At 37.8% G+C, this 18432-nt stretch overlaps 2 protein-coding genes across 3 annotated transcripts in view; one reads left to right on the plus strand and one right to left on the minus strand.

Annotated features, from left to right (window-relative positions):
• LOC109032674 (lipase 1-like) overlaps positions 1-5091 on the minus strand; it is a 41245-nt gene extending 36154 nt beyond the window's left edge. The window contains exon 1 of the mRNA XM_072302504.1: positions 4286-5091. Within this exon, the coding sequence (XP_072158605.1) occupies positions 4286-4477 (192 nt within the window). The 5' untranslated portion in view covers positions 4478-5091. The remainder of the gene's footprint in view (positions 1-4285) is intronic.
• A 5230-nt stretch (positions 5092-10321) lies between these two features.
• Positions 10322-17752, plus strand: LOC109032719 (glutathione S-transferase). Of its 2 annotated transcripts, none has more exons than XM_019044987.2 (5): positions 10322-10525; positions 13287-13431; positions 14472-14639; positions 15557-15699; positions 17158-17752. In XM_019044987.2, exons 2-5 carry the CDS (start codon positions 13299-13301, stop codon positions 17323-17325), a joined length of 612 nt encoding a protein of 203 aa, XP_018900532.2. In that variant the 5' UTR covers positions 10322-10525; positions 13287-13298; the 3' UTR covers positions 17326-17752. The 2 variants fall into 2 exon arrangements, with proteins under 2 accessions (XP_018900532.2, XP_018900533.2); XM_019044988.2 differs by lacking the exon at positions 10322-10525 and adding an exon at positions 10569-10591.
• The last annotated feature ends 680 nt before the right edge of the window (positions 17753-18432 follow it).

Below are 18432 nucleotides of genomic sequence, written 5' to 3' on the forward strand. Positions count from 1 at the left end.
GTTTAGCGAGGCTGCAAAAAATTTGCATTTTTATATCTGAAAGTGTAGGTATTGGTTTTTTGTATAATTGTTTTTTTGGATTGCTGGAAAAGTAACGCATACTTCTATAATTTAGGACTGAGTCAGGGAAATATAAGGTTCGTTAAATAGTAAATATTCCTAGTACCGTGTGACACTATTGTTAACGAAAAGTTTTTGCAACTTGTCAAAGAGGTTGTTGAATGATCTTCGAATAACTTTTGATGAGCTAGAGGTAATGGTTCTATCTGCAGCTCGTGGACTTCTGTACGATATTGTCCAGAATCATCTGAATTTTCAAAAAGTGTCCGCTTGTTCGATACCCAATTTGCTCATTCATGCATACAAGGAGAAGCGCATGAAAGCTTTAGCAGACATTTTGGAGATGAATCAAGAATTAGATGAAGAATTTATGACTTAAATCACGGCACCTTAATCACGGGATGACCTTAATTACGGCAACTATTTATTGTCCATGAGATGCAGATGGTTCCATTTCCCTAGCTCATCAAAAGGTATTCGAAGATCAATTTCATCAGCCACCCGTACGAACCACGTTTCTAGTGACCCGTACTTGCTTCGCACGTATGAAACATACAATCAGAGAAAACAGAATTCATCTTACAATAATCAATAATCAGTAGGACATGAATCGTTGCGATGTATAATACGACATTATAATGCGGCATTACTATTGTAATTCATTTTAATGGATTAGGGGCATTATAAATCATTATTGCCACGTCGGAATGAAATGTTGTAGACTGAATTGAAAAGCATGTTGGCAAAATTTATTATAAAAATAGTATAACATGTAGGTACATAACATAAAGGTAATACAAATTAAATGATTAGAGCGTGTATATTTCATTACATTATAGGTATATTACAATCATTTTTGTCATTGTTGGAAATTTTGATAGTTTGAAATTTGATAGTTGATAGTTGATAGTTTGAGAGTTGAAAATTTGGTTATTTTATTTAGTTAAGGTGATTCGATAGACGCCATATTTTGTGTCAGAATGGCATGCGACATATCCCATCAATTGGTTCCATTTTTTCATTTACTCATCATTTTTCTCCAATTTTAAGTTTCGCAATTCTGTTTTCAGGAGACTAAAGCACTCACTTATCAATTTGTATATTTATATTGAGTTAAGGGTAGAGACGTATTCCTCACCGGAATTGAGGAATGGAGGTGTTACAGTAAGTCCGGCATTAGGTTCCATTTCGACATCAGCGACGATCAACGCTACGATACTGGAAGCCAGTCTTCCGATATTAAATCCCTAGCGGGGAAGAAAAAAAATGCCTAGATTTCGCTAAAAATCCCTAAATCCCCAGATTTGCTCAAATATACTTAAAAAATCCCTAGATTTTGCAAAAAGCGCCATTTTTAACGAAGAATCATGATGTCATTCGATGTAGCGATTTGCAATATTTAAATCTGATTGGCTCGTTTGAATTTTGGCGCTCTCTGAAAGCAGTGCTAATCCAGACCAATAAAATGAAAGAATATTAGTTGATTTCTTATTATTAACAGGTTGAATGCAGTTGAATGTCAAGTACATCGAAGGACGCAATCGTTTTAATTTCCGGCTTATTTGCGGGGAAAATAGTGTTGCCAAAAAGGCCTACAAAATATAGATGAAAAAATGTTTTCGATTGTCGAAGCTAGAATTGAGGTTAAAAAGTTGATTTTTGGTAACTTTACCTCATCAAAAAAAAATCCCTAGATTTCCTGAAAAATCCCTAAATCCCTGGAAATTCCGGAAAATCCCTAAATCTAGGGATAAACCCTTAGACATCGGATGGCTGTTGGAAGCATTAGAGTCAACATTTGAAACGCTGCTGCAGAATTTGCCGGGAGTATAATCGAGTGTTGAAAGTCAGTAGAATTGAACAATGTAATAATTGCTTTCCGAAATAAGCGTTATAATAAAAAAACCACGAATCTGAACTGTTAATACTGGAACACACCTTCTGTAAATGTACCTTGCGAGAGATAAGTAAAAAAATAGATGTACTGGAGGAGAAGTGCTTCTCCACAGAGTTTGAAGAAGGAAAAAAAATGCCCAAATTTACTTACTTCAGCATTTTCGGCAAAATCACTGCAATTTCCGAACCTTTTTCTGGCCAGGGGCCAAAATTAAATGATTATGAAGGGCCACTTAGATGTTGTAGATAAAAATAGGACTGTTGAAAAAGTCGCCGTTTTCAATAAATATGTTCCCGGAATGGAAAAAACAGCTCACAAATAAAAGCAAATTGCCATAGAAACTTCTTCACGAAATCACACACACAACGAAGAACGAGGCGCTACAGACGAGTCCGTCCAGGACAAGTTAAAAAATTCCCATGAGCCGAGTGCCGTAGGTTAAGGGCCCGTTCGCCAAAACTAATCGGAACTGTATGAATGAATTGCTCCTTTTAAAAATCAAAACAATATCGAATTGCGATATATTACACAGTTAAGATAGGGCTATGTCCTGTCGTAAGCGGCGACATACAGTCGATATCATTTCAATAATCGCCCCAATGGCCACGATAGTTGTTAGACGTTTACGGTTTCCCTGGTAACCTTTGTTTGCTATCAGCTGATATCGAGTAATTAACTAGGAAGCTCCAACCCAGTGGTTAAAGCTTCCTTAACCGCGAAAACTTTAAAATTCAAATTTTCAAATTTTGAACGTAAAGTACATTTTTTCCATCACGAGATAAAAGCACAAACAAGTTTTGAATTATTGACTGTATCACCATGATTCCAAAAATACAATACACAACATAGCATTGACTAACAATAAAACAGTATGCAATAAAATAAAGTCATGACAAGGAACATAGCCGAAAATGGCGCCGATTCCCATCAACCAACGCGCGGTCTCTACAATGTAACATGCTGCATTGATACTCCCCAGCTGGGACCGTCCGGAATAGCAGCTCTAGTGCAAGCACCAGAGCCGCTAATAAGCGGACGATTACTCAGTTATCCGTCGGATTAGATGTTTAATGTTAAAACAATGACAATGTTTTTGTTGTTTGAAGATTCCGTGACGTACTAACTTTTAATTTTCCCTCCTAAAGTGTTCACGATTCTTCCCGGGAGAGCGCGCGTTGTGTAAAAATGCGGCGCGTCGCGGTTATGTGTTATTGGAATTAACGCCGAGATATGTGTTTTGAGTTCTACGTTTTTAGGTGACTTCCAGATTTTTTGGACTGAAATATTTGACAGCAGGTAAAGGGCATCTACTACACTTCATTTCTGCAGCTAACTCAAAACCGCCAAAAATCGAGTTATGTGATTTCCGACTTACACCGTTGATATATCAGATTGTGGTCAGTGGTCCATTCTTGTTTTCTTTAAGGATGCTCCCCTTAAAATTTTGGCAGTTCCCAAAAGCAGTTCCTTTTGACCTAGGTGCACTCACAAATTTCAAGTCTGTATCTCACTTTGTACAGAAGTTACGAGGGTGATGCGTGCTTGAGGTGCGCGACTTGTTGATCACCCTGTAGAATAATGTGCGTTGCAAGGGGCAAGTGAGAGTAGACTGACGTCATTCGATATAATATCGAACTCTTGGTTCAAACCAAAACAAACTAACATAGCCTCATGTGCAAATTCGTCATAAGTAATCGTGTCAATTTATTTAAATTTAGTCATTGACCGGTCATACATCGATTGGACTGAGTTAAGCAGAAAGGAACCAACCCACATTTTAGAAAAAAATTGAGTTATGAGTGGTTTTGAACTCAACCACTGCTCTACTATCTATCGCCAAAAACTCAAAGTTTTTGTTGGAGCAAATTTTGCAGAAATTGAACTTGAAGTTTATCTTTTACATTGAGTCTTATGCAGGAGCCAAACTTTAAACCTCTTTTTCTCGGTTCGATCCCGATGTGGCTTAGTTCCTTTCCGTTCAACTCCGTCCAATTAAGGACTCATTGAACACGAGAATTTTTGATTGTAAGAAACATTTGAACGCCAATTACCACCATGTTGCAAAAGGCACGAATGGGCGCGAATCAGAAACAAGGTTCTGTGTTTGTTTACATTTGAACCAAGGGTTCGATATTATATCAAATGACGAAGCCACTAAATCAGCATTGAGAAGAGAGATAAAAAGAACCCCCAGCGCTTTAGAAAGGCGGAGGGCGTAAAGAAAAGATTCCTAGTTACGCCACTGGTACATAAATAATGGATAGATGGTTCACAAATTACCTCGGAGAGCTTAAAAAGTGTTACCGGAATTGAAAACAAGTAACTAACGGTTGGCAGGTAGGCGAGAGGGTAGGTAGCTCCTAGTCCTAATTCTTCTAATTGTTGCCGGACTCCCAGAGCACTGGCTACCATGCTGTCGAGAGATGGGAAGGTGTAGGAAAAAGGCCAGGAAGCTCGTGCGTCTAAACATCCCAATGTGAGTGTCGTCAGAATGAATGTTAGTTCAACTTTTTCCCTCATGCTTGATCACACAAGCAAACTTTCGCTCCGATTAAAATTAACGCCAAAATAAAAATGTAAACACTCAAATTTTAAAAGACACACTACTGGCGTTTCGATGTTTCAAAACAAATAAATGATCACGTCTGCAACCAGGAAAGTTAAAGAAAATTACAGAGTAAATGGGATTTCGCACTATCTGTGTATCTCTAAAATCAGAACTGAAAATTTCACGTACCTATCGATGAAAATAGCAGAACCTCAGAGCATCAATTTTACAATTGGATCGCGTTAAGCAGAAAGGAACCAAGCCACATCAGCTATTGCAAAAATTGAATCGGGCAATTTAATTTTTTACATGAAAACGGTTGTGCGGATTTTTGTGCAAATTTCAGTGAATTTTCTGCATAGTACGAAACAAATACCTCAAAATTTTCAAAAGAATCAACAAAAACGCTGTTCTGTAAAAAAATGAATTGCCCATTTAAATTTGGCAAAAGATGATGTGGCTTGGTTCTTTTCTGTTAAACGCGGTTCAATTTAGCCCTCATAATTGGTGGAAAATTCTCATCATTTTTGATGCTGAAAAGCAATTATTCAATTGCTCAGAATTCACACTTCCATGTTCATAAGGCATAAAGAGGAATGATTCACCACACATGAATGGTGAAACAGCCAAACAACAGATCTCATTTGCAGTGTTTGAAATTTGCTCTCATATTTTCTCATTTATTTTTTTTTTTCGAGAGAGCGAATACCTCTAGAACTTTTAGGGCTACATTTTTCCGAGCTGTTATGTAGTAAATATCAGTCAAAAACCGAGTTGATAGCGTGATGTTTTTGAAGTCTTTGATGAAAAATAAACCAAAAATTTTGGAGATTGGAGGACATTTGTTCTTCAAACCTTTTTTGAGTTTGTAGGAAAACATAACCTATTTTAAAAGTTCAAAAATTAAATTTGTGGCAACTGTGCGTTGCCCGCCTATTAACAGTCGGGGCTGCGTATTCAAGAAACATCTGAGTAAACTGAAGACAAAATGATTCAAAGCTTTCAGATAACATTGCGATCCTCATTAAAATACTCATTAAAATACCGGAACACATATCAATTCATCTTCAAAGTCGTGTGTGTGTCACCGAGGTTACAAGTTAATCTCGAAAACATTTCTTCGCATTTTTCACCGCCAGGAAAAAAATAGTGCAAATGTTTGTAAGATTCCTAATTTTCTTCCTCGAGGATAAATGTCTGTTAAATTTTGGTAGCATGTCAGGCATCATCATTCTTGATTTTATTTCTGATACTCGCTCTGTTATTTTATTCTATAACAATTTCTGAAGTCATTACTGTTCTAATTTTGACCAATCCGTCCCATAAATATGCAGGTCTCCAAGCAAATCATGGGTGAATATAAAATTCTTAAACATCTGCCTGTAACAGCCTCTGCACGAACTTTCCTTGAAAATTATTATGCATTTATTGTTGCTTGTCAATCTTTGAGCTGAGATTTTTCTGTGCTGATAAATCCGACTGTTGGAAAAGTTCCTTTTCCGAAACTTTTTTGCGACGACTTAACTTATTTAGGTGCCAACGCAAGAGCTAGATTTTACGATAAATTTTTGGTGCATTGATGATAAAAGGATGCCCAAGGCGAGGAAGGGGGGGGGGGTAATTTTATACTTTTCCCAGGTCCCTCTCATTGGAGCATTATTCTAACTCGCGACGCGCATTGTTGTAAGGGGAACCCATCCGAAGCGCCTTCAATTATTCGTATATGCAATACATGCAGTCCCCGAATACGAATAGTTGCATTCAAACTTGATCAGTGATGCCGCCACCAATCGAGGGCATCTTGTTCCGATATACGTTCTAATCATTCACAAGGCACACAATCGCTCCTTTCAAAGCTTATAATCTTTGTTTTGATCTATCATGTTCAGGTCTTATAATTTGACGGCGTGGCGTAAGTCCGCAATCGCATATCTCGTTTGCGCTGTCTGAAAATCTCCGCCTCTTTGTTATTTTTTAAAGGAGAACAAATTGGCATCATTCCTTGAAGTTTTTGCAGAATTTTCTCCGCACAGAGAATAAAAATCACGTCAGTTTTAAAGAAATGCCGCTGAGTAGTTTCCCGTTTAAACAATAAAGTATGAAAGGAAGTATGCGCAGTCGCAAACCGATTGATGTGATTGCCGACTTACACCGTTAATTTATATGATTTTTTTCCTCATCAATTTAACTGAGAATAAACCATGCATTTGTCGGTAGAAACATTTCAAAATTAAGAGTTGAAAAACGCTGACTCCGCGAGTTTAAAAATTAGAGCCTAACGGAGCGAAGCGGCGCGGCGGCCGGCGTGCTACCGGCGCTAAACGCGTTTTGGCGCCTACAAACCTAAAGCGGTACTTCACGCATTGCGCAATGCTTGAAGTATCCCCTTAGGTTTGTAGGCGCCAAAGCGCGTTCCTCGCTGGCAGCGCGCCGCGCCGTGCCACGGCGCTTCAAGCAACTATTTCACAACAGAGGTGTTGCACAGTATCATACGAAATTGAAGGAGCTCCAACATATGAAGAATCATAGGCATCTTTTAAGAGCACAGATCTTTCCTCGCAAAATAAATCAACTACGGCACAAAAAGAGAGCGGTAGTCTTTAGAATAGAACTTTACGCGCTTCGTCGGCACCGATACGAATTGCATCAAAATTACGCTAAAAGAGGTATTCTTCGTCAACTTTCAAATTTTAATTGGACTGTATATTGCAATTTGGAACTACAGTATCTAGCTCAGTACGACGTATGTGCCATTAGCTTCCCTACACAAATGCGTGTTCTTACGGATGGGTTAGAAATTGTAGTTCCTAGTTGCAAAATGCAGTCTGAATAATGCACAAATTGTGTGCTAAAACTGATTATAATTCGATCGGAGAACTGCTATTTTTAAAAACTTGGACGCCCCTGGAAAAATCCACCCCGACCCTCCACTGAACCAGAAAATCCCCCCCCTCTCAACTCACTCTGGATCCGCCACTGAGTGCAGCTATGCAAATATGCGATTCTTGCTCAGCGCGATTATTTCTTCCCGTTTAAAAGCGAACACACGGCGATTAATCGCCGCGATTGAAAGACGAAAGCCAATGGAGAGCCTGAATTTCGATCCATTGACGCCGATGTATCGAAATCAAGGCTCTCCATTGGCTTTCGTCTTTCAATCGCGGCTATTAATCGCCGTGTTTATCTAGGCCTTAACAGAAGGCGCGTCTTGAAACATCTCACTAGCATCCGGAGTTCTCGAGGATTGGGTCTCGTAGAGGGGCTTATCAAGCGATATTAATGGGAGCTTGATCGAGAGTAGATGAGGGAATTAGGCCTAACTCGATTAAATGCAATCTAATATCCACTCAGCTCCAGGACCGTCCCGGAAATCTTCGTTGCCCTGTTCTCGCCCCCAAACATAGCGTGAGCCTCGCAATTACAGTGTGGCGAATCAAAACCTGATGCACTGTAGAAATTTAGGAATGTGATGGGGGAATTGTAGTCATAAAAAAGAGTGGGTGAAATCAACGGGTCTGTTGCACCGAAAAGGTATAGCCGACTGACAGTAAGTTGGCTTTAAGAGAGTAAAATTCCACAGAAATCGAGAAAATATACACAGAAATGCATATGATCTGCTCTTTTTCGCACCATATGGGTGATTTCACGATAACTGAAATAGTAATGTCGTCGTAAAAGACAACACATTTTTCGGTCATAATCTTAGTAGAAATGATAATCACTTGATTTTTTCGCACTAGTCTTTAAAGGGTTACGTATTATAACGCTTTCTAATGCTTTATCGCTCTATACTTCTCAATTAACATTATGTAAATGGACCACTAGACAAGGTACGAATTTAAGCGATCTGATACATGTTTCTTAACCAGAATTTCACGTAGAAAACGATTCACACAACAAAAATTACGGAAACCAACTCCTAACGAAGATATTAACGTTTTTATTTCACATTGGTTACGAGGAATTTGAACTGCCCGCTCACAAGAAACTCAAAGCTCTACGTGAGTCAAATCGCGCACTACAACGGTTTCAGCAAGCTTCTCAATCGAGCAATGTTTATTTCCCATCATGTCTTGTTCAAACTATTAGCAATTTGCTATAACTGAGCCAAAGCGTCAAGATTGAGGTTGCCAGATTTTTATATCGCAGAGACTGTCATGATAACGTTTAGCGCGCGATGTTAATCACGTAGAGCATTGAGTTTTCATGAGCGGGTGGTTTGAATTCACGCATTAAGAATCATTAAATATCTTCGTAAGGAGTTAATTTCGGTAATTTTCGTTGTGTGCATCGTGTTTTACGTAAAATTTTTGTTAAGAAACATGTATCAGAATGCTGAAATTCGTACCTTATCTAGTGGTCCATTCCGACAATGTGTTACGCTGACATTTTACCGCGTAACAGACAGCACATTTTCGGCCTTTTATATATTAAAATTGAAAAGGAGAGCGATAAATCTTTGAAAAGCGTTATAACTGTAACCTTGTGTAGATTAATGCAAAAAAAATTCGTGTGATTATCATTACTACTAAAAATATGACCGAAAAATGTGTTGTCTGTTACGGCTACAAAGCTATACCAGTTATCGTGAAACTATCCATTTACATTCTCTCTTTCACGCAGTTTGAAATTCACTACATTTGCGGACACTTGTATCCTCACAAAGTGCGTTTGATTCTCTCGTCTAGTCCATTTTCTCTGACTTATTTAGAAAATACGAGGCAAAAACGTTCAATTGTTTTTTGAAAAATCATTTGGGCAGTAAATGGATAATCACATGGGTAATTTTTCTTTATACATTGGTCTTATTTTGTGAAAGGATTGATTTAAATTTTATAATCCGGTCAATACCGCGGACAGCGCTACGAAAGCGGCTTATACATATATGTACGTAGATTGGCAGAGGAATTAAGCGAATTTTCGCGATCGAATGTCATTCATCAAACGAATTGATCAGTGCTGAGTGATGCCGATGATCGGTGATGTCAGGAGCCAATCAGAGCTCAGATTTTTTTCCTAAATGAAATTAAGAAGAAAATAAGAAAACACGAAACACTAAAACACAGAAATTGCGAAAACACCAGACTTGAATTGACAAAACACAACAACAGATAGAGATGACAGAACAAAAATTTTGGTGAGAGATGAAGTTTCTGACATCGATTGCATCAATTCAAAAATCGAATTCAAGTCCCGAGGTGAATTCGAAATTTCAAATTGATGGATTTCAACGGTCTCTGGTGAGACCAACGAAGAAGTCGAATATCATTGAAAAAAAATGCACAATCGTCGAATATCATTCAACGGTGAATGATATTCGACCGCGAAAATTCGCTTATTTTGTGTGTTATCAAGTTGCCTGTTCTTTTGGGCCCTGAACCCTCCATGAAACCAGGTCCACGTAACTTGGTCCATACTCTCGCTACACAGGTGCTCTAGCCAAAATTGTCTGATAAAAAATTGCTGTAAGCAATGGTGACAAGTTCTCTACTTTTGAGTTGTTCGAAACGATGGTCGAATCTCTCGAGGACGGTAACATTCTGCGAAAATCATGTCGATAGTGGCAAAATTAACAATAAATCTCACTCTATCCTCAGGAATATAATATGTGCAAGGACTGAATAATGTAAGAAAGGCAATGAAAGAAATATAGAAGAAGACGAGAATAGTTGTAAGCTCAAGGTCTTTGGGAGCATCAACATTAATAAAGATCTATTGTATAGGACTGGAATTAAAAGCTCTCAAACTGTCGGTCGGTGCATGCCATCAACTCGCACGGTTACCAAGGCCAACTAGCTGGACAATAACGAGCTGTTTAATAATAGGATATGAACGCAAGTGGGTGTATGCTGTATGACTGCACTATCTTATCGTGACTGGAAGAACATCGAACTTATCACTGCTCTAAGTGTCATACTGCTATCCTCGCCTAGTGAAGGTGTAACTTTGTGAGTTATCATTCGTCATTTTCGTTTAAAGGTGCAGCCACGTTGAACGTCATCCTGGTATTCTTCTCGAAGGTAGGCACGCCACTCTGCTCTTTCATTTATCTTTGGATTTTTCCGTTGCGTGCAGAAAATAATATAGTTACGTTTGACTGTTTAAATTTTTGTGTTTATCAATACGCAAGTAGCATTTTCAAATGGAGAAATCGTGATATTTTGAAATTTTGTTTGATATTTTGAAATCGCTAGGATCATCAGCGTCTGAGCGATTATCCTCAATCTTGTTGCAATTTTATCTCCATAAAATTGCGTCTGAAAAAATCGAAATTTTAACTCAATTTACCACGATATGTCGTTTGATAATATTGAGATAAATCGTCATGCACCAGTAAAATCGCGATTTATTGGAAAATGCGAAGAAATAGCAATTTTGTACCTGATATTATTGCAATAAATCGATGTCGATAAAATCTCTACACATTTTCCGATCAAACCGCAACTTATCGCGATCACTGCTACCTGCAATGGTGACGAATATTACATGAGGCATTTGCTTCAATATATTTTAATAATCTCGTATCGTGTACCATAACCTCAAAATTCAACTTAAAATACTTAAGGACTGACTAAGATGTGCTCCTGACGAAAATATCCTTGCTGATTAGCGTCGTTCAACTTACTAACAAACTAACTAACTAGCTATTTTTTTGATTAACACCATGAAACACGTAAATAACTTTTAATACGAAGTTCCTTTTATTGAGCATATTAAATCATTTTTAAAATGATATTTACGGGTGACTAAATAGATTGGACGTTATATAAGCGCCTTGGGGATAGCTAAGTCTATTCAATCAGCGCTGACTAATAAGAATACTGAATACTGATTGTGTAGCAGAATAAAGAATACAATTTTACGATTTCAGAAAAAGAAAAAACCGAGGAGAATTTTTAATTTTATTTTACTTTCAATGTCTTACGTTCCCGTCAACAGTTCGAAATTTAAAAAAAAAAAAAAAATAATAAACTGAGAAATCAAACGTTACGAGAGGTTATAGGTAATGGAGTATCAGGGAGACTTTGGAAGCTTCTTTGCTCGGAAATCGTATGTACGATCAATTGAGCGTATTTATGCTAAAATGAACTATTTTGGCACGTAAACCCAATGAAAATAGATAATTTAAGCCGAAAATACAGCCAGGTAAGACTTCTTTACAGCAGGAAACGAAAATTTAAATTACTATGTTTCTAGTGTGAAATGAGGGGATTGGAGGACAAGGCGCATGATTGCATATTTTGCTATTTCAAGACATACGTGTTTAAAGTTTTAAAATTACATGGAGTCTTATGGCGGAAAGGAAGTTTAAAATCACTTTTAGTGTATTTTCCGAAGGAAATACACTATTGCATTCTCCCATGATGTCGGACCCAGACCTGAGACATTGTGAAGAGCACCGATCACGGGTCGTAGATCACGAAAATATATGCTATTCAAATTCATGTGTATATATATATGTATGTATGTATGTATGTATGTATGTATTTCCGCCTTTTGAAGATTTTTCGATTTTTGAGTGGTTATATCTTTCTTACGTTGAAAGATATTTTGACCAATTTTTTTGCATTTTGTAGAGACTCATTAGGACTACTATTCTGCGAAAAAAAATTGAAATTTGAGGCAATAGATTTTGAGGGGTGGGGCTCGAAAGTGGGGGGAGGTGAAATCTTGTCCACTCGATAACTCGAGCGAAAATGAATATTTTGAGCTGAAATTTTTATAGGTGGTAGTTCTCCCCTAGAACTGGTTTGGTATTGAATTTGAGCTAAATCGGCCGAGCCGTTTAAGAATGGCGAGCTTTGAAAGTTTTAGGCGAGGGGTGCGCGGCATGAGGGGAGCCGACCGGAGCAGGGCCGCACAGTGGGTCGGGGGAGAAAGTTTTTGGACAAGCTGATCGTCGCACAGTGGGTCAAGGGAAGGAAGATGCTGGATAAATTGTTCGTCGCACAGTGGGTCAGGTTAAATGATCTGTTCTTGAACAAAATCTCACCATTTAACCGTCATAACTTTTCGCAGCGCGTTCGCTGGCAACGTACGCAACTACTATTTTGTGCTATTGCTTTCCGGGTGACTGCCGGTGGGTATGTTGCTGCCGGACCGCCTTCACGTAGGCAATTTCTCGTACATCGTCCGTCCGCAACTCTCGTCTCTGGTCAATCAGCGCAGTAGTGGGATTCCCGCTCGCCGCGCACTCTCGCGACAAGGTACGCAACTTCTTGCTCACAACGTGCTCACCTGCTCACAACTCAACTTCTGTTTCAATTCTTAATTCATTCCCTTACAGATTGATCCCCCCCCCCCCCCTTCGGAAAATACACTCTTCCCGCGGTGAACGCGCGGGTCGCTTAAGAAGACAGAACAACTGGAATGGACACTCAAACTAAAAAGCGGGCGCGAAGCGCGCGTCTACAATACGCGCGCGAAGCGCGCGTATTTGATGCTTTAAATTTGTATTTTAGTTGTGAATTTTTCACTAAGTATACTTCCAAACTAGATTTAGTCGAGTTGATGAATATCTCATTTTTTTCGAAAGTTGCACTTATGCGCCTTGTCTTCCAAGCCCCTCAAATGTAAAATTAATTTTTGGAAAGCAGGAACCACGCACACCTAAAACACGTATAGTTGCTTCAAGAGCACGATTTTGGACGACTGAATACATATGGAATGTATTCTTACTTGAATACGCTTATTCAATTATTGTATATTTATTAAAATAATTATTCTATAATTCGCTATCCTCATGCGCTCGTCAGTGAATGTTTTCATTTCAAATTCTAGCTATAAATCGTAATGGCTCCACCTAAGCTAACGTACTTCCCCATCAAGGGTCTTGCAGAACCGATCCGTTTCATCTTTGCTTACGCCAATGAGGAATTTATCGATGACAGAATCGACGCTAACAACTGGCCAACAATAAAACCAAGTAAGATTTTTTTCTTCTTTTTTTTCAATTTAAGAGTTATTGATCTTGTGTACATAGAAATTACACTATTTTTGCTATGCTATTTACATTGGTTTTTCTAGATAGGAGGAAATGTAGGGACTATACAATATTTGGTACATTCTAAGTATTATTTTATGATGTATACAAATAAAGATATAAAATGGGACAAGAAAAGGCGTGGACGAGGCTGAAAGCACACGATAATTTATAAAACATTTATAAACATGTATAAGACACAATAAAGATATGAGTTAAAAAGTTTTGTGTTATTATTTAAGTGAGATTGAGAAGTAGCTTTACTTTCATGGACCACTACTCAATATTAGGAACCAAGCATACTGAAACACGTAATTTTATCAAAATTTCACTCGGAGACCATATTATTTTAAACACATTGAACATTTTCTGATTTAATTCATAAATGAGGCATTTAGGATCAGAAGGGCACAATTTCAATTTTTCCAACTTACGGAAAACCGCATATACGGTGACATTTTGTTGGCCTCAATTAATTTTTATTGAATACCTACATCATTATTGAACTTAACCTGAAGTAGTTTAAGCCCAATTTGATGACAATGAAAACAAATCTTAAGCACCCAAGAAGCACAGATTGCAATAAGTGGCAATTATGTAATAAAAATATTTCAACTCCACTGAGTGTTGTGTTTGTTGCCTAGCTCCTATTTGAAGGGGTCCCATTCATTGAAACTTATTGTAATACAATTGAAATGAGATGCAAATTGTCATTGCATTGCATATCGCCTATCTTTCTGATACATGGAGCTAGTTTTGTTGATTGTTTAAAATCGGCATAAATCGACTAAATGCTGTCAAAATATTCCAATTTAATGGGAAAAAATACATTTTATTGAAATCAAATCGTAATTTAATTTCAATATTTTCGTTGTACTGTGATACTTCGACAATCATTTGTGCTCATTAATTGGCGCAAGATAAAGCCCATAAATGCTTTACACTTTATATAACCTCTTCGTTTTATCCATTTACTTCATCAGCAACACCTTTCGGGAAGCTGCCCGTTTTGGACATCGACGGAAAAGTTGTGACTCAAGCCTCTCCTATTTGCCGTTACTATGCCAAAAAGTGTGGTCTCAATGGCAAAGATGACTGGGAAGACTTGCTGATCGACGCCACAGTGGGTACTTTTGATGATATGCGACAAGGTAAGCTTCAATCCTAAATCCTTCAAGCTTCAAGCCTCAAGCTTAAATCCTATTTTATTTTTGAGGTGAAAGTATAGAGTACATAGAGTAGTAATGTAAGTGGGAGAGCTGGCGTCATGTTCCGCTCGACGAGTTCCCAGCCCGGTGTGCCCGGTCACTTTTTCGATACATATTCGATCCAAAATGGCGGTGTAGAATATGGCCGGGTCCACAAGCATCGGATACAATCGATTATGTATCGAAAAAGAGACCCGGCGCCGCACAGGAATTTCGGAATTCGGGACCTGGAAAATGCTTAAGTGTAGCGCCAGCTCTCCCACTTGCACTACGACTCTAGGTACTGGTACTCTATGGGTGAAAGCAATGCATATTAAGGCCGACCTTTGGCAGAGGCAGATCCAGCAATTTGGCAACACCAGACTCACTTCATTAGAACCTATGTCAAATAATCGATTCTTATCGGAGCACCAGGCCCCTTTCGGAATCGATACATTTCCATAGATTTAAATGGAGAAAAACAATGTTGCAAATTTTTCTGTTTTTGCCAATTATCTTTGGTCACAATTAGAGAACCTGCAGCAAGAAGGGATATAAATTCTTAATTTTTGTGACAAAATCCTCACTTCATGAGCAGTCTCTTCACGGAACTCGTAATCCTTATTGAAAAACTTACCGTACGGAAGATTCTTAGCGAGTATCATTTGGACTGCATTTTGCAATTTGGAACTATAAATTCTGGTTCATCTGAGAAAACACGTATGTGCATAGAAAAACTAATGGCACATACGTTGTTTTTAAACCGGACCAGAATTCATGGTTCCAAATTGCAAAATGCAGTCTATTTCATTTAAATTGAGGCAAAGCTCTCACTGCACTATTTTATATTTATAATAATTTAATATAAATTTTTTCCTCAGCAATTGCAAACTACTATTATGATCCTGATGAGGAATCTAAAAGGAGGAAGTACGACCCATTGATCAAAGACACGATTCCGTTCTACATGGAGCGACTGGAGAAGCAAGTGAAAGAAAACGGAGGATATTTTGTGAACGGGAGGGTAAGTGCTCGCTTGTGGTTAAGTTTACCTCACTGAATTAAAAAATCTCGGTGTATTTACTAAGAAAAGGGTAAAATTACCAATAATTCAGGGTTCTATTTGATCCAAGTTTTTTCTTGGCAAAATTACCATTTATGGAATTGGTAATTTTACGGAGAAATCTCGGTAAAATTATTGAACTTTCTCGGTAATTTTACCGGACCTTGGTAAAAAAGCCAATATTTTTTATCGACTGTGGTAAAATTACTGAGATAAAATGGCAAAGTTACCGGGAATTGATTACCAATAAAAGTGGTTAAATTCTTACCTGCAAAAAATAGTAAAAATACGGGTTTTCAGGTAAGCTTATCAGTCTGTCTTGGTAAAATTACCAATAATTGGTAAAAAGAGTGAGATGGTAAAGGTACCAACGGACCTTGGTAAAAACGCCGAGAATTTTTTTTCAGTGCTGTTCGCCGGGAATTGACTGAACGTTTAGATTAATACCTTAAAGAGGTACCTTACCTTCGAAGCCAGTAAACTAAAATAACGAATAGTATACAGATAAATTGTATTCATTCAAATGATACCTCATCTTCAAAATATTATAAATGGTAAATAATTCCAAATCCTTTCTCCGATTCTTGAAAGCATTCTTCCGTTAAGGCTCCCTTAAGTTCATTCTCCTAAGATTGTATAAATCGAAAAAAGAACCGCAAAACTTAGTAATGCCGCCCTACTCTCTATGACTCTTCATTAATGCGAGAAAGAAAGGTATTTTTTTGGAGAAGGATACGAAACGTCAGGCGGTTGAGTCACAGAGCATCCTGTTCGAAATATAATGTCTTCAAAACATATTTTTTGTACATTTTACGCACTTCTCTTTTCCTTTGCCCAAATAATTTTATTATAAAAATAATTGAATTCTGTATTTTAGATCTGAAAATCGCTAAAAATAATTTCTCCACTTGGGGAGAACATAGAACAACCCGGAACCTCTAAATTTGTTATTCATACCACACGGGTGCATGGGAGCGTATAAGCGGTCAACTCCTACACTTCTTTTTATTTGCCTATATTATTTGTTTTCCAAGTTTCGCAGTTTTATGTCTTGTATAGCGTGTATAGCTAGGAAAGGATGAATTAAGCAAGCGGTCAAATTAACGTTTTAATGTGAGTACGTTTCATTTAAAAACCTAGGGGTCACAAAATCCCCGCGTGCGTCTTATCCGCGGTGAAGATGGATGAAATCTCAAAAATTGATTGAGATTAATATCATTTGCAATTATAAATAAATTTTGAGACAAGAAGGTTGTCAAACATCTCTAATTTAAGGAAATATTGAGGAACGTGCTAGAATTTCAGTGTAAGTTCGGCCAATTTAAGATGATCAACTGTCAAAAGAATACATTCTCAAAAGAGAGTACTTGGATTTTGCGATTCTTCTACTGAATAATCTCCCTTTTACATTATTTTCAGTTGACCTGGGCGGACTTATGGGTCGTTTCTTTACTGGAACTTGTGAATTATTATACGAAACTTACCGTGGAGGAAAAACACCCTCACATCAGGGCTTTGAGGGACAAAGTGCAGGCCCTTCCAGCGATCAAAGCGTGGATTGCAAAGAGGCCGAAAACCGACTGGTGATTGCAGTTTTAGCATTACAATGAGCCGTTCTCAACCTTGTCAAGTTTCAGCGGTTTATTCCTTGTTAAAATACTTTCGAGATAATATAATCAAAGCATCTTACGTAACCTCTCCTTTCCCCTTCATTATTTTATTTGCAACTCAAGTCATTCAATTCCATCTGTAATATTTCTGCAATTACAGTTTACTCGTATGTATAATTTCAACGGAAAATCATACATTAAAATGTTCACTATGCCAACATTTTAGGCTATATCTTCATTTTGTTGTATATATTAACATGAGCTCAAACTTTCGGTTGGATTCAGTCATGCTCCCCTATAGCGTGTTTTTTCATTCGATTCTCCATTTTTTCTCTTTGATATTCTTTCGGTGTCAATTATTTCTATATATGTTCGTTTCACAATTAAATTCATTTCAACAGTCACCATTTGTAATCAAATGCACTGCAATTCCTTTTGATATAGTCAATCTTTTTCTCAAGTTCGCAAGTGAGGTTTTTTCCAGGGACAAATCTCATGAATGAATACAAACATCGGGTCAATAGGAGAGGTCGGACAAAGTATGGAAACTTTAAAAGCTTAAAACTCCGTTCATAAAAAGTTTTGAGGTTTTAAAAGTGGTTCCATTGGTTTCCTCGTAAAATTTTGTTCCGGACGCATCCTTTAAAAATTAAAATGTGGCAAAATAAACTTCAAAATTTGCGGTTTAAGTCAAAAATTTCATGACCGACTTCTCCGATCGACTGGATCCACTGTGCGGCGTGGCTTGTCCCGATTTGGAATGCCGCATCGGCAAGTCATCAAGCAGATTGAAATTAGAGGTGACGGACCTCTTTTGATATGCGGGGGAAAATTGGTCAGTGTGTCATTGTGTCTGAACAACATCTTCGTTTTCAAGGGCTCGTGACTTGCCGATCCAGGATTTGTTAAATTATGTAAGTCGGTCAGCGTATCGATGCAGGTATGACTACTTTCAATGGAGTTAAATTAAAAATATATGTAGAATGATGTGCGGTCGTCAAAACGACTTACTTCATCTGTGTATGCAATTCTATTCCGTAACGCACTAAAAGTTGTGGCATAAGAACAAGCCTCTTGTCTGCGA

This window comes from Bemisia tabaci, chromosome 7, assembly GCF_918797505.1.
Source record: "Bemisia tabaci chromosome 7, PGI_BMITA_v3".
Lineage (NCBI taxonomy): Eukaryota > Metazoa > Arthropoda > Insecta > Hemiptera > Aleyrodidae > Bemisia > Bemisia tabaci.